This window comes from Sphaerodactylus townsendi, linkage group LG02 (genome assembly GCF_021028975.2).
Source record: "Sphaerodactylus townsendi isolate TG3544 linkage group LG02, MPM_Stown_v2.3, whole genome shotgun sequence".
Classification (NCBI taxonomy): domain Eukaryota; kingdom Metazoa; phylum Chordata; class Lepidosauria; order Squamata; family Sphaerodactylidae; genus Sphaerodactylus; species Sphaerodactylus townsendi.
Window position 1 is genome coordinate 159,291,960 of NC_059426.1, and position 16,103 is coordinate 159,308,062.

Sequence of the window (16,103 nt, forward strand, 5' to 3'; positions counted from 1 at the left end):
TACAGGCTAATCTGAATTCCCCAGATAAGCCTCCACAGCTCAGGCAGCAGAGTGGGGAATCAAACCCGGTTCCTCCAGATTAGATACATGAACTCTTAACCTCCTACGCCACTGCTGCTCCCTAATACACTATACACGGGTTTGCCTTTGAAGTCAACTTGGAAACTCCAGTTGATGTACAATGCTGGTGCTTGGTTACTATGAGGAGCTAGGTGAAGTATGCATATTACACCCACTCTGCAGTCAACCCATATCAACTAGCAGGTTCAGTCAAGGGACTGGTTACCACTTGCAAAGCCCTTCATGGCTGTAGGCCCTCGTATCTGCAAGACCACATCTTCAGATAATGCTTACAAATTCACTCATCTAAACAAAGTCTTTGGCCGTTTATGCACGGCCGTACCGGCAGCCTGCGGTAGCGCCGCCCCCCAGACGCCGTTCCTGGCGCCGCTGCGCCAGCAGCGGTGCTTCCCTCTCCCGCCAGAGCCTCAGGCAGCCTAAACAACAACCTTTAAAGGGTTGTTGTTGGGAAGGCGCGTCTTCCTGGCCAGCGGTGCGAACAGCGGGAAACATGTTCCCCCTCCCCTCCCGCTTACCGTGTCCTTCACCAGTAGGTCTGAGCATTACGCTATCGCCCACACCTGTCCTCCGACCTCCAGGGGTGAGGAGGGCAGCGTGAAGCGAGGCTGTGACCTGAAGCGACGAAGAACCTGATAAAATGAAAGGAAGAACAAGCGACTCCGATCTTGAGCCATGCCTGCCTTCTGCCGACTCCCCTCGCCTGCTCATGCGGCTTCCGTGCGGCAGGCATCCATACGCCCGAAACTCGCCCGGCGTGGGGCGACTGGAGGCCGATGCATAAGCGGCCTTTTGTAAAGGAATGCTGGTATCCTGCAAATGGCCAGCCCAGCATGGTGTAGTGGATTAAGAGCAGGTAGTTCTAATCCTGAAGTGAACTGTGGGGTTTGATCACTCCTCCACCTAAGTGGCAGAGGCTTATCTGGTGAACCAGATGTGTTTCCACACTTCTACATTCCTGCTAGGTGACCTTGGCCTAGTCACAGTTCTCTCAGAAGCCTCTCAGGCCCCACCTACCTCACAAAGTGTCTGTTGTGAGGAGATGAAGGGAAAGGAGTTTGTAAGCTACCTTGAGTCTCGCTTCAGGAGAGAAAGGTGGGTTATAAGTCCAAACTTCTCCTCCTCCTCCTCTTCTTCTTCATACTCAAGCTTTCTCTATGGTTTCCTCTACCTTGCAGAATGAGCAGCCTAAGGAGCTCAGGAAAGTCCCCCACAAACTGGGTAAAGCAGAATTGTGCAAGAGAACATTTCTATAAAGGGAATATGACTGCAAAATAATGGAATGAAGGGTGCTTAAGAAAGGGAACAGAACTGGAGCCTATTCCACGGTTTATTATATGCCTTACTGTATTGGTTTCTGCTTTTGTAATTCCAATTTTTGCACTGTTTTTAGCATATGTCTGATACCCTTTAGGGCATTGTTTCTACTTTTTTAATGATCCCAGTTCTATTGCATTCCTTGCATGTCTCACACTACTTGAAGGCATTGTTTTACACTGTGCAATCCCCCTTGGGTTCCAGCGAGAAAGGTAAGCTGTACATGGAAGTAAATAAAAACCTAATTCACTGGCAGACACAATGGCTGAGCTCCTGTCTGATGTTGAGAACCTTTTCCCCCCAACCCCAGGCTGATTGTTCTTGGGGATTTCAGTATTCATGAGAAGGTGCCCTTGTCAGTCCAAGTTCAAGACTTCATGCCCTCCATGGCAACTAAGGGATTGTCTCAGCTTATTATGGGCTCTATGCATAAGCGAAGTCATACACTGGAACGTTTCTTGTGCGCCAAGCAGACTTCTAGTGATCTGATTTGGGATGGAGATCATGCCATTGACAACTGCTGCAGGTAGGATTGGTAATGTTTGCAGTCATGGAGACCCCCTTAGAATGGTGTGATCCAGGAAACTAATTGAATGAATTTGTTTTCAGCATGTTTTTCAGCTCTGGCTTTGGTCTGGTAGATGAGACCAGGGCTCTGTGGGACCCTACACAGCTCCACAGTGCCTGCAAGATGAAGCAAAAGAGAAGAAGAGTTTGGATTCATATCCCACCCTTCTCTCCTGTAAGGAGACTCAAGGAGACTTACAAGCTTTTCCCCCTCCCTCTCCCCACAACAGACACCTTGTGAGGTAGATGAGGCTAAGATAGTTCTGAAGAACTGTGACTAGCCCAAGGTGACCCAGTAGGAGTGTGGAAACACATCTGGTTCACCGGATAGGCCTCTGCTGCTCAGGTGGAGGAGTGGGGAATCAAACCCGGTTCTCCAGATTAGAATCCACCTGCTCTTAACCACTATGCCAAGCTGGCTCTCTGTGCAGTTGTTCTGCCAGGCCGACAGTTGAGGACTGCAACAGTAGTCCATCTAGCTGGCCTCTCCTCTTTTTATGATCTTTGATGCTCATATTGATTGCATATTTGTTATTAACCCTAACCTCAGGGCAGGGTGCCATCCTGCATTAAGTTTTAAAATGTATATGCAATTATATGATTTTAATTGTACATGCTGTTGTGCCCCACTTTGAGCCCCCTTCGTTGGAGGAAAGTGGTTTACAAATCCAATAATTAAAATTTAAATTAAATCTTTTGAGATGCGGGCTGGTGACTCTATAGGAGCCTTAGCAAAGGCTTGGGATCAAGAGATGAGGAATGGCTATCAACAGAGTCCCTCTGCAGCTGCGCCCCCCCCCCCTTCTTGTCTCTGTTCCCTGGTTTACGAAGAACCTGACACCTACAGCTGGAGCTGGAATTTAAGTCAGATCAGATAGAGCACATCATAGAGCTCATTTGAAAGTATGTGAAGCAGCACTGATAGCAGCGAAGAAATGATTTTTCTTTACTACCACTTAATCTGCTGAATATCATCCGGCTTAATTCTTCAAAACGGAGCAGGTCATAGATGGGAGCTTGGTATTAAACTGTTAACATTTTGTAATATTCTTCACAGATTAAATCTCTAATCCAATCCGACTCAGACACAAGATTAAGTGTCAACCAGGCAGTAGAGATATTGGTGGCACCATCTACTGAGGTTGTAATGCAGTGATGGTGAACCTTTTTGAGACCAAGTGCCCAAACTGCAACCCAAACCCCACTTATTTATCACAAAATGCCAACCCGGCAATTTAACCTGAATGCTGAGGTTTTCGTTTAGAAAAACCGGTTGGCTCCCTCTTCCTCCGCGCCACCTGCTCAAGCAGGGGCCAGCCTGCTCAAGCCTCCCGCAAGTCCCACTTTTACTGCTCTGTCAGCAAATTGTCTCTAGCACATCTCTGCCTCCTCCTGTGCCCCCGCCCCCAGTCAGCCTTTGCAGAGCACAGGCACCAGGCCCGCCAGCCGAGTCCTCCCTGCTCACCGCAGTGTACGCACGTCATGATCAGTGGCCCAAACCAGCCTAGATGTGTATGGGGGGGGGGGTGATTTTCTGCCCCCCACATGACAAACTCTGTGTGCGTGCCCACAGAGAGGCTCCGAGTGCCACCTCTGGCACCCATGCCATAGGTTCGCCATCACTGTTGTAATGGATTGGTCCTCTTGATGCACATTGTTAGAAGGGTTTTTGGATTTGTGAAACCTGCAAGTGGGATACTTACCTCTCATGGCTTAGAAATACTTGTCAGGAATGAGTGTGTTTCCCCAAATATATTAAAGGAAGCAGTTATTAGACCACTGGTGAAGAAGCCCTCTTTTGCCCAGGGATGGTTACACTGTCTCTAACATGCCATTCTTAGGTAAGGTAATTGAGCAGATGGTAGTAGAGCAAAGTCAAACTATCCCAAATAACACATTAAACCATTTTTAGAGTGGCTATACTGACTGCCTATCTGCTCCAAGGATCAATTTAAGATGCTGTTTTTAATCATTAAAGCCCTCTATACAGCCTGGGCTCTCATTTCTGAAGCTCAGCTCCCCCCTATAAGAGCTCCTCCCTATAAGAACCACTCTTAACCACTAGGCCAGGGGTAGGGAATTGGCCATGCTGGTAGGGGCTGATGGGAATTGTAGTTCCTGAACATCTGGAGAGCCGCAGGTTCCCTACCCCTGCACTAGGCTGACTTATGCTGAAGTTGAAGGTGGAAGATATCACTTCGGTCACTGACTTGCGGGTACTTAGTACCAATGTGTACCAGTTTATGTTCACCCTTGTCCTGTGTGGACAAAATAAGCCTTTCTCCCTGGTACCAGAATGACATGAAGAAATGCTTGTATGAGCCGGACTGTACGCAATGTCTTTTCACTGCCATTTCCATGATCAGAGTGTACTAAACTCCTAAACAAACAAATAACTGGATCTGTGCTATTTGGCAGAAAAAGCACATTGTAACAGATATTCAGCAGAAATTGCAGCAACCGCTTTTATCGAAAAGTCCTTCTGAAAACAAGCTGTCAGCTCTTGGAAAAAATGCTTTTCGCTATATTGCTTTTGCCCTGATTTGGACTGCCCACTCTAGCCTGATCTCATCAGATCTTGGAAGCTAAGCAGGGTTGGCTCTGGTTTATGTTTGAATGGGAGACCACCAGGGTATACCAGGGTTGTGATGCAGAGGCAGGCAAACCACCACCTGTTCACCTCTTGCCTTGAAAATCCTATGGGGTTACCAAGGCCGGATTATGACCTTTAGATGTCCTAAGCACTGAAAATGGTTCTAATTCTAAAATTCTATATCCGAATAAATAACTATTATTTGTATGAAACAAAACACTTATTAATGTACTATTGAAGGCTTTCACGGCCGAAATCACTGGGGGGTTGTGTGGTTCCAGGCTGTTTGGCCATGTTCAGAGGATCCTCTGAAGATGCCAGCCACACATGAAGGCGAAACGTCAGGAGAAAATGCCATACAGTCCAGAAACCACACAACGCCCCATTGCTTTCCTGCCTTGAAGACACATAGCATTTTAATGGACACGGATTAAGAAATGCAAAATAATGTTTACTATTGCTTACTTATAACTCCGTTTATATTACAAACAGTTTCCCCTGCATTTTTAAATTGTAAAGTCTTTAATCATACCCTCAAAATTAATCTGAAGTAACAAATCTGCTTCAATACTTAACAGAGATCTGGAGAAAAAAACCTCTACGGGGCCCTCTTTAGTTGAGCCCCTCAGCACTGTGGGTTTTTGGTTGTTTTTGCTTAATGGTTCATCTGGGGCTGGGGGTCACCATTCATCGACTGTGACGTGACAAAAAAGAACCTGAATTCACAGACATGTGATCTCTCTTGCCACCATTTAAGGCTTTAACAAAGAGAAGTGTGGCTAAAAAAGAGAACACCAACTGTGTTCCCGGTTCTCTGAGCCTGCCCTTCAAATCTGAGCAGTGAGATGTGCCAACCAATCAAACCTTGGTCGAAGCCCTTCAAGCCCTGGTTGTTATGCTAGCTTAACATGGCCCTGCCATGTGTTGGAAGAGAAGGACTAGATAGCCAGTGGCTAGATAGGGACCTTGGGATTGACACCTTTACTCTATCATGCTGGCTCTGTCCTTTGATGTTAGATTGTTACTCTCAGGGACTTCCTTCCACCTTCTTCTCAGACTTCTCCATCTTACTTTTCACCAAGCCTAGAGGGAGGTCGGGTGCTCCGTGCATCCATCTCCATCCAGCTAGAATAGGATAGCTTAGTGAACCCATCTACCTACTTTTCTATCCAGAATGGAGTTCATTAATAAATACTCTTTTTAATAGATTAGAAACTACAAACGAATCCGACTTTCTTTTGTGCCTAAGCTCTCTCTCCCAAGCTCACACACACACACAAGTGCACATGTAAGCTTCTGCTGAGTTTAGCCTCTATGCGCTCGGCTCGATGTGCAACGGGAAAACACACTACGAGGTGCTGTTTCTCCTTTCACCATGGACTGCCCCTACCTTTCACAGCCTCCTATGAGTCCCACTGAGAAAAGGTCAAGCTCTTGGCTGCTGAGCACTTCATTAGCTTTTCCGGTAGAAGTGGAGGAGGCAGGACGCAGCCAGGAGGAACGGGGGTGGTTGAAAGGGTTCCTGTTGCCGGCATGTCCAATAGTTTTGCAGGCGCAGAGAATATCTGAAGGAAATACTCAGGGCACTCCTGTTATCTTCCCTTCCCCTTCAGCCTAAATCTAAATATCATACTCATATCATCGACTTAGGTTCCAACTCACAGCACCAACTCAGCCCCTGGTACTTTTATCCATGGCCCCTTCCACACACGCAAAATAATGCGTTTTCAAACCACTTTCACAACTGTTTGCAAGTGGATTTTGCTATTCCGCACAGCTTCAAAGAGCACTGAAAGCGGTTTGAAAGTGCATTATTCTGCATGTGCAGAATGAGCCCATGTTAAAAACACTGCTTAAGATGGGAAAGAGCAAGGTTACAGTGGTGTAGTAGAGCTGCGCCTGAAAGCTCAAAATTCCTCCCCAAAAATGTTACCTTCTCGTCTTGGCGATCAGCATTATGGAGTCCCGGGCCTTCGTTTCAGTGCTTAAGAACCTGTGTATTAGAGGCTTCCCCGAAAAGCAATGACCAACTGTTCTCAGCAAGGCTGCTTTGTCACTTTGATTTTGTTTTTTTCCTCCTGGGTAAGGTCTGAAAAAAAAACACCCTTCCCCCACTTTGACCTGTCAAGGCTGCCATTTGCAAGTCAGACTTGCAAGGAAAACAGAAAGAGCATCAATCTTGTCAAGCGCCATGCTGCTCGAAAGCTTCCTCTAATGATAGCGTGTGCGTCTGGAGTTTTCCGTTACTGTCAGTCAAGTCTGTTTGTTGGGGAGGAGGCAGTGGGGAAGACGTTCGGCTACAGAAAAGGGCTGCCGCAGACACGGCCACAGATTGCTGGCATCCCAGTAGGTCGTAATTTCCAGATGCCAAGCCAACCTGGTGCTTTGTCTGGTTTTAAGTCACTGATGCTGACCAAAAGAGACAGCAGATTGTATTTTACACCCACGCCGTGTAGGTAAGAGAGCTTTCGCAGACACGGTAACAGATGTCGCTTGTGTTCAGGTGTCAGGGATCAGCAACTGAATGAATGCTTCGCATGCGGAAGATCCCAGGTTCAATCTCCAGTGTTCCCAAGTATGACATCTCAGCAGACTCAAGGGAAATGGCTGCGGCCTTGTTGATTCACAGTGAGTCAGTAGGCAACACTGGACTGGAAGAGTCAAAGACAGCAAAGAGCCAAAAAGCATGCTTGCTCATCTCAGTAAAGCCTACTAAAGGTGCCACCCTGCAGATGGGTTAGACCAACACAGAGGTGGAGCTACCAGGGGAATGGGTGTGTGTGTGTGTTGCACTGGGTGCATGCCAGGGGTGGAAAATCACCCCCCGCCCCTCCCCCCCCCCCACACACACACACACTTACCTTATTGAAACTGCAGGCTGGAGAAGCGGCCTGTTCCCTTCAGGCTGAAAATGGCTTGGTGGGAACTACACTTCCCAGGAGACCTTGCGAGCCCCAAGGTCTCATAGGAAGTATAGTTCCCACCAGGCCTTCAGCCTGAAGGGAATAGGCTGCTTTTCCAGGCTGAACAAAGGTAAGTGGGGGACGGGGAGCGGGGGGCAGGGCACCACAAGGGGGGGGGGACGGAAAACACAGAGTGCGCACCGGGTGCACTCTGGCCCAGCTACGCCTCTGGACCAACACCTGTGTGTACCCATGCACTCTTGGTTGTAGTTCCTACCTTGTGGTATGGCCTCTCTGAGGAAGTCAGGAAGGCTCCTATAATTTCTCAGAATGTGTAAAACAGAAATGTTTAGAAGGGCGTATTTTAAAGGGAATGGTGCTGTACTAAAATAAAAATCTTCAGGACAAAGACTGATTGGCCATCAAGGTCACCAGGGAAAGTCCCAGTGTGGTGGAAAGTGTGGTAAAGTCGTAGCTGACTTAGGGCGACCCCACAGGAATTTTAAGGCAACAGGTGTTCAAAGGTGGTTTGCCACCATCTGCTCCCGTGTGAACTGAGAATGTTCTGAGTGAGCTGCGCCTGTCCCAAGTTCACCCAACCAGCTTCAAGCGGAGGAGTTAGGAATCAAACTGGTTCTCCAGATTAAAGTCAGCAGGAAAAGCAAAGTTCTTAATACATGCTAGAACTAAATGGAAAGAAATCTAGAATGTTTAGAGATGTGGCATGGGACATGTAGGTTGATGATACAGAAAAGACATTTATTTAGAAAATGTACATGCCACCTCTCCAGAGACCTGCTTGAGGCAACTCATAAAGATTTTGTAAAAAATCAAAGAACTATCTGCATAGGAATTATTACTAACAAAGCAAGCCATAAAAGCCAAGTGCCCAAATCTACCATAAACCAACATCCAGCCTAAAATGATATTTGAAATACTGTCCTCAAACTATAGAAGATCATAAAAACAATTACAAAGATGGAATCCTTGTGTGTTTTTTAAAAAACCGAGTAGAGAGAAACGTTTTGGCCTGTCACCGAAAGAACACCATGATGGGTATCAAGTGAGCCTCAAGTGAAGTCGCAGCCAACTTGCAGTCACTCTGAAGGGTTTTCAAGGAAAAAAATGAATAGAGGTGGCTGCCATTGCCTGCCATCCTGGACTTCTTTAGTGGTCTCCTGTCCAAGTACTCTCCGGGCCAGCCCCAACGAAACTCTGAGATCTGACAAAATTGAGCTAGCCAGCCCCAACAAAACTCTGAGATCTGACAAAATTGAGCAAGATGAGGACAAGTGAGAAGTACTATACTGATAACAGTGAAAGAAACGTGAATTAGTCAGCCTAGGGAAAATAAATGTGGAATATTCTTTCCGAAGCTGGAGGAGCTGATTTGAATTGTGGGAAGAATATAGGACTAGAACAGCGGTTCTCAACCTGTGGATCGCGACTCCTTTGGGGGTCGAACAACCCTTTCACAGGGGTCGCCTAAGACCATCAGAAAACACATATTTCCGATGGTCTTAGGAACCGAGACACAAATAATTTTATGGTTGGGGGTCACCACAACATGAGGAAATGTATTAAAGGGTCGAGGCATTAGGAAGGTTGAGAACCACTGGTCTAGAACTTGGCAAACAAAAGAACACAACCAACAAACCAATTCAAGGGTTAGGGTAGGGTTTACCGGAAGCAAAATAACGGCAAGTTTGAGGGGAAATAAGAGGTTCCTAGGAAACAAAGAGTAGACCACAAGGTGAGAGAAAATATGAATGTTCAAAACATGATGAAATTTGAAGACATGCTGTGGGCATTGAGCAGGGGTCATCAGGGAGTTTGGGGGGGAGGGGAAGAGGTAGCAGTGAATTTCGTGCTTTGTCCAGGGGATTGAAATAGATGACCCTTAGGATCTTTTACAGCTCTGTTTTCTAAGTACAAATCCAATGTATTACCAACCATTTTTTCCCCTAAGGGGGGGGGGGGGTCTACTCACATACAGCACAAGATCAAACACAGGAACCCTGCAATCCATTTTCCATAAAGAGACCAGACACAAAGGATCACATCTGAGAGGAGAGACATCAGCAGCTGCACTTTGTTCAAGACATTATCAGCACAATACATAATGACTTAAGATGCTCTTATAGAGGAGGCCTTGTGCCTGTCACCGGTGTGAATAATTTGCCATTCGCTGGCAGCCATTTCTTGCACCATAAATTGTTCTGCTCATAACCAAAATTGCTTGAGTTTTGGAGACTCAGCAACCACTTATTTGCATCAAGGTTAATTAAATGGGAGAGCCGTTCCTTTCAGAGACACGCACATGGGTTCGCATTAAATGGATTGGTTTTGAAAAAGTACGTTTCACGAGCATGCTTTCATTTTCGACACCTGCAGTGTGGAGCGGGAGTCAAATTTTTCAGCATGGAGGTTTCTTTTAAAACTTACAAGTTAAGACCCATAAAAGCAGCAAAATACCCATCACCAATATCACAAACCAAAGCTTCCCCACACTCAGAAGGGCAGAAGACATCTCTACCTTAATGAACTTTCTTGGTGCATTGTTGTGACCAGCCAGCTAGGAAGGAATAAGAGAATGTTATACATCTCCAGCTTTAATAGGAGCAAAAACAATATTAAATTTCTTTTTCAAAATGACATCCTAAAATTTACAAAGATTTTCCCATGAATCCCACTTGGGTCAGTCACAGCCGTTAGGCCTATCCTATCATGCAATTTTATTGTGATAAGCAATATTGTTTAGTGGTTAGTGACAGACTACTCTTTGGAAGACCCAAGCTCAAATCCCCATTCTGCCTTGGAAGCTTATTGGGTGACCTTGGACCAGGCACTCTCTTGTGAGCCTAAAATGGAAGAGGAGAAAACACTGTTGTGAGTGGTCTTGGGTCCCCACTGGGGAAAAAGTGCGGTATAAATATCAAGTTAGACAGTGGAAAAGATAAAGTGGAAGACAGGAGGACCATATATGTTGTCCTGCCTCTGGGAGGAGGAGCAGGAATGGTGCATAAATTATATTTTGTCCATCAAGACAATTTGTGGTTGCGGGAGGGATACATTGGGAAAGCAAACAGCTCCAGAAAACAAATGAAATCTTGAAATCTTGAAATCACTTAGGAAGGACTTCAGAAAACAAGAGCCCTTCGGGGGTTGGGCGGTCTATAAGACTGAGAAATAAATAAAATAAATAAAAAAGAGGGGCCAAAACAACTGAATAGTGCTTTATTTGTCAAAAGGGTAAAATAGGAGGGACTCAGCTAGACATCAACTAATATGAAGCTGGCATGAAAAATAAATCAGGGTTCACACACCTGGAGCTCTGCTTTTAACTATGCAAACAAAAGAGTTTGTGAGCTCAGATCCGAAGAGGCACAACAGATAATGTCTGGATGGGAAGGTGGGGGGCAAACTGGAACTCACAATTGACAACAGAGAGACAGGAGAGTTTGATGAATAGCAGGGGCTTGCTAATGAAGGGGGTGGGTTTTTTTGCTCGGAGATTTCAGCACACAAAATTAACAGCAGCTCCATGGGACATAAGCAGCAAACGCGACATGTGACACTGTGTGGTTTGTGTTCCACAGATGCCAAGAAACAGGCAGGGATATTAATATTCGAAAATGGCTTCCTGGGAAAGGAGAAGGGATGAACCTCTGCCCTCAAGGCAGGAGAAAGAGAAGGAAAAGGTTTGTCACGGTAAACAATCTGCAGTGTTCAGCAATAGGTGTCCAGCAAGATACATTAAGTAGGGTTTTCTAGTCCATGAACTCACATGCAAGGATAAAGCAGTCATAGGGGCTTTCCCCACTGACAGAGTTGAACTGGTTTCTACCTAGGTTCGCCTCAGTGAATCCCCACTGCCACTGAGCTCAACATTGTTTTGTCTCAGCACCACCCCCTCAGAACTGCGACATCCTTGTCGCAGTTATGAACTACACTTTTCTGCCGGAACAAGGTCGATACCGCTTCGAAGTGGGGAAGCATCGAAACGACACCTCATCCATTCAACCAATCACGAGCCACTTTTATGGCACGCGCAGAACGGGAGAGTTGTGGCGGGCAGAAAGCGCATGTAACTGTAAACTGTAAAAACTGTAAAAAAAAAGAATGCTCCCGTTTCCCGCCGTAACACAAGTGCCAATCACGATTGAGGAGTGAAACAGGCACCAAGATGATCCCTCCCACTTAGCTCAGTTCCAGGGGGCCAACTCAGTTGCTATGGGGACAGCCTGGAATCGCCCTCCACTGAAGGGAACCGAGTCAGCCTTAGCTCCCTTCTATAGTGGGGAAAGCCTCATTGACACTGTTTCTATTTATTTTCTAGCAGGACTCCTCAGAGTTCTCATGTAATTGCAAACCTTAGTTTCCAGGTGGTCCTTTGCCTCCCGTTGACTTTTGGGGGGCCGCATTGGGGCTGGGAAATACCAGGAGACTGAGCATGGTGAGATTTGGGGAGGGGAGGGACTTCAATGGGGGTATAATGCCCTACAATTCACCTTCCAAAGCAGCCATTTTCTCCAGAGAAACTGACCTATGTTGCCTGGAGATCAGATGTGATAGCAGGAGATCTCTAGCACCCACCTGGAAGTCGGCAATTGTAACTATACTTCCAGTAGGTTCACCGTATGGCAACTCTAACTATACTTCCAGTATGGTCACGTTACATGACCAAAAGTCACACACGGAACCGGATTTACATCTATGATAATTCCATTTCTTTCCTGCCCTTTCTCTAAGGAGCATCAAGTGGCATCTTTGCCTAACAGTAATGCTTGGGCTATTACCCTACGCCAGAGGTGGGATTCAGGGGGTTCCGAAGGTTCTGTAGAACCTGTTGTTAAAATTTAAAATTTCACTTTTTTTAATACTTAAAATATTTCTATTAAGTATCAATATTTTTAATACTTAAAATAAATAAGTGATATTAAAAATATTTTAAAATACTTTTTAACAGTCATTATTTGAATCCCACCACCATCGGAACCTGTTGTTAAAATGTTTGAATCCCACCACTGCCCTACCCCAATACTATCACTTCATTGATTAAGAGCTGAACTCTTCCCCAACAGCCTATGGAGCAGGGGTAGGGAACCTGCGGCTCTCCAGATGTTCAGGAACTACAATTCCCATCAGCCCCTATCAGCATGGCCAATTGGCCATGCTGGCAGGGGCTGATGGGAATTGTAGTTCCTGAACATCTGGAGAGCCGCAGGTTCTCTACCCCTGCTATGGAGCGTTTCTCCATTCAGAAGAGCCACTTCCGTTGGAGGAAGGTTCTGTAGGCTGAAGGAAGACTGGATGCCCCATGTACTCTATGATTCTACAATCAGGTCCACTGCCAGAACAAGATCTCTTTAGGCTGCCGTCCCATACACCGAACTCCTAGGGTTGTAGTCTGGAGTGTTTCCAGTGCAGTGAAACATTTCTAGGCTCCAAAGGAGCATCACCCAACCAGACAGAGCATTTGCAACCCTGGCTTTGAATCAGGGCTATAAAGGCTGTCGTTGCAGGCTGGAACTTCACATGGGCAACAACAGTGGTTGGATGCCCTGGACCCCAGTTCCCTTCTCTGCACCTTCCATGGTTCTTGAAAGGCAGATGTCAGCGGACCTTTTGGAGTAATACATGAGCACTGCCTGCCGAAATCTTTGCATAGACAGACGAATAAGATCTGCAGAGATGGGAGATCAGTCCCACCACATTACCTTGTTCTCTTCAGCATAACTAAAAAAAAAAAATAGGGAAATAAAGGGCTGGAGAGAGAGACCCCTTTCCTTTCCTTTTTCTTTCCTCCCCTCCTCCCAGCAGGTAGCATAGATCTGGAGGACTTAGAAATCCCAGATCAATATCAGGAAGTACTACCTGACCTAGGGGGAAATGATATCTTGACTCAGCCTGACCTGGTCAAAGGAGGGTGGGGTCTGGGATCTGATAAATTGAGGGGAAGAGAAAGGCGAGGCCACTTTTGCTCAGGTCCTTCTGCAGGAGAGCAGGGCACTTGCCTGAACTGGGAATGCAGCAGCCATTTTTCTAGACCGTGTGCTCACCCAAGTAATGTGAACTCTTTACCAAATTGCAACTGTTTAAGCTTTAAGGACCTACCCTGCTATCCACCATCTATTAGGTAGGGTATGTATTAGTGACAGGGAAAGGGCATTTGCGTTTTATCTCCCTTGATTTGTTAATCCTTGCTTCATCTGGTGCGGTGCCAAAAGGTTCTTGTGACTATTTTACTTTTAATAAATACTTTGTCAAACCTTACATGTGGAGGACAGTTCTCTGTACCATGTATGTCCTACTGTCCTGGACATGCTATCTGAATAGGAGATAAGAGGAAGGCTGAGCAGCTTTTCCTCCAGGACCTCTACTCTACCCTGTGGAACCCAGGAGAGGGGAACCAAGGGGAAACTGAGCCAGAGGCATCACAGTTGAAAAGGAAGCTGGGAAATCCTGATCTTCCCCAGCGGGCTGTCCTCAAATGATCAGGTGGTGGCAGCATACCCAGAGAGAGAGCTAGCCCTCCCCAGGAAAAGTTGGCAACTCCTGGGGGGGGGGGTGCAGAGTGCAAAATAGGGTCTGCCAGCCAAAAGCAAGCCCGTTTCACCACAGGCAACAACAGTGGTTGGATACCCTGGACCCCAGTTTCCTTCTCTGCACCTTCCATGGTTCTTGAAAGGCAGATGTCAGCGAATCTTTTGGAGTAATACATGAGCACTGCCTGCCGAAGTCTCAAAAACTGCATAGACAGACGAATAAGATCTGCAGAGATGGGAGACCAGTCCCACGATATTACCTTGTTCTCTTCAGCATAACTAAAAATATATATAGGGAAATAAAGGGCTGGGGAGAGAGACCCTGCAGCGTAAACTGTACATAAAATTAAAAATGCACAAATTTATTCCAAGCACATAATGCATACAGGATTAAATAATCTGGATCAGCCCTGAGCAGAATTTTTTATTTTTCCTTCAAGAAGCACACATAGTTCTGGAAAGAACACGGCTGGCTCGTTCCAGTTGTAAGCGATCTTCGTCTTCTTACCTTGTCGGATTCTAAACAGAGACTGAACGTAAGAAGTGTTTTTCATGCTATGAGTCACTCTCCTGCTCAAATTGGCCTTCTGATATCGTACATTAAAATAATAACAATCTCCACCCCCACAATCAGGAGGGGACTTGGGGGAAATAAAGGCAGATTTGCAATTTTGTGTTACTTGTGGGAGACATGTGTACTACTCCTCAAGGAAATAATTGCCACATTACGCAGCCAATAAGTACAGACTGAAAAAAGGCTCTCTGAGGAGGAAGAGAAGGAGTCTTTTAATGTTCACCACTTAATGAGAACTCTGGGCTAAAGGCACAACGTTGGAGTGTAAACCACAAGTGGGTACCAGTAAAACAGTAGAAGAAATTATACAGTTATTGCTGGTGGGGGAAGATGGAGAGATCACATCCTCCTTTTATATGGCTATTGTAACCTCAGGTAATGTTGAACTGGTACCTGAACTTTAGACCCTCATAGTCACGTCAAGTGAAGAGGTACACAGTGTTGGAGAAGAATTCATATTTTTGATTCTGGCATACATGATACAGCTACAGTTGGGGAGTCACCTTAAAAGTTAGTTTGTTGAGGCCGAACAACATTCTAGTCCAGTAGTACCAACAAAATTTTTTCCAGTGTATAAATTTTCATGAGATCCAACTTACTTGGTCAGACTGGAATCTGACACAGTCAACTTTGACTGCACACTTTTTTTAACACACCACTCTAAACAAGCCACCCATTTAACAGAGTGTTACAGGGTGCCTGATCCAAAAGAAGAGTCACATAATGAGTTGATTAGCTGCTACATGGTGTAACTGAAACTAACTTTTTGTTTGGTAGAAATTTAGGGTTGCAAGGTAAAGCAGGAACATGGGAGGGGGGCACTGTCAGGCGACAGCATGATGCCTCTTCTAGGAAAAACTTGGGTATTATGTCATGCTTCTCATCAGAAACTCTATGGTAAACTCTCTGGGAAAACTCTGTGGTAGAACCATAGAGATTCCAGTGATTCCTAGAGCAGACTGATGTCATGTCCAGGTGAAGCCATAGTGAGGGGGAACTGCGTCCGGGACATGTGTGTGCCCTGCGTCCTGCCACATTCCTGTCCACTCCACCATGCCCCGGAACGCCCTCACACCAGCGCACGCCTGGTGTAAGATTCCCCCCCAGCCACTGGGCGCTACGCCACTGTGTCCAGGTTTTCCTGCTGCTGTCTACTTTTCCCCTACCCACTGGAGGACCAGTGGTAGGAAACAGGATTCAGTAGCAGGGGATTCCCTGTCTTGGCAGGCACTTGGTAACCCTGTAGCTGCTATAGGTGGAATATGTATACTTCCTGACAACCCTTTTCCTTGTGGGTATTACGGGAGGCAATTTATATAATTCCAGGTTTGCAGTTAGTAAACCAAGCGGCATCATATTGCCAAAGGCTGCCACCATGTCTAGGTCTAATCTGGGAATTTAACTTAGACCTATATCCAATACTGTAAAAACTAAGCTTATATTGACGCTAAGTTTATCCACCACTTGAACAGCAGGTGCTGAAGCTGAGATTTGTGTCAGGAGCTCTTTAACAGTGGCCCTTG

The 16,103-nt window shown here is 46.1% G+C and overlaps 1 protein-coding gene across 2 annotated transcripts in view; it reads right to left on the reverse strand.

Moving 5' to 3' along the window:
* The window catches only part of CCDC85C (coiled-coil domain containing 85C), a 216,840-nt gene that overhangs the window by 43,028 nt on the left and 157,709 nt on the right, over positions 1–16,103 (reverse strand). The window contains exon 3 of one of the 2 annotated variants that reach the window (XM_048485461.1): positions 9,995–10,033. The exons of the other annotated variant lie outside the window; for it this stretch is intronic. Within the exon in view, the coding sequence (XP_048341418.1) occupies positions 9,995–10,033 (39 nt within the window). The remainder of the gene's footprint in view (positions 1–9,994; positions 10,034–16,103) is intronic. 2 annotated transcript variants of the gene reach the window in all.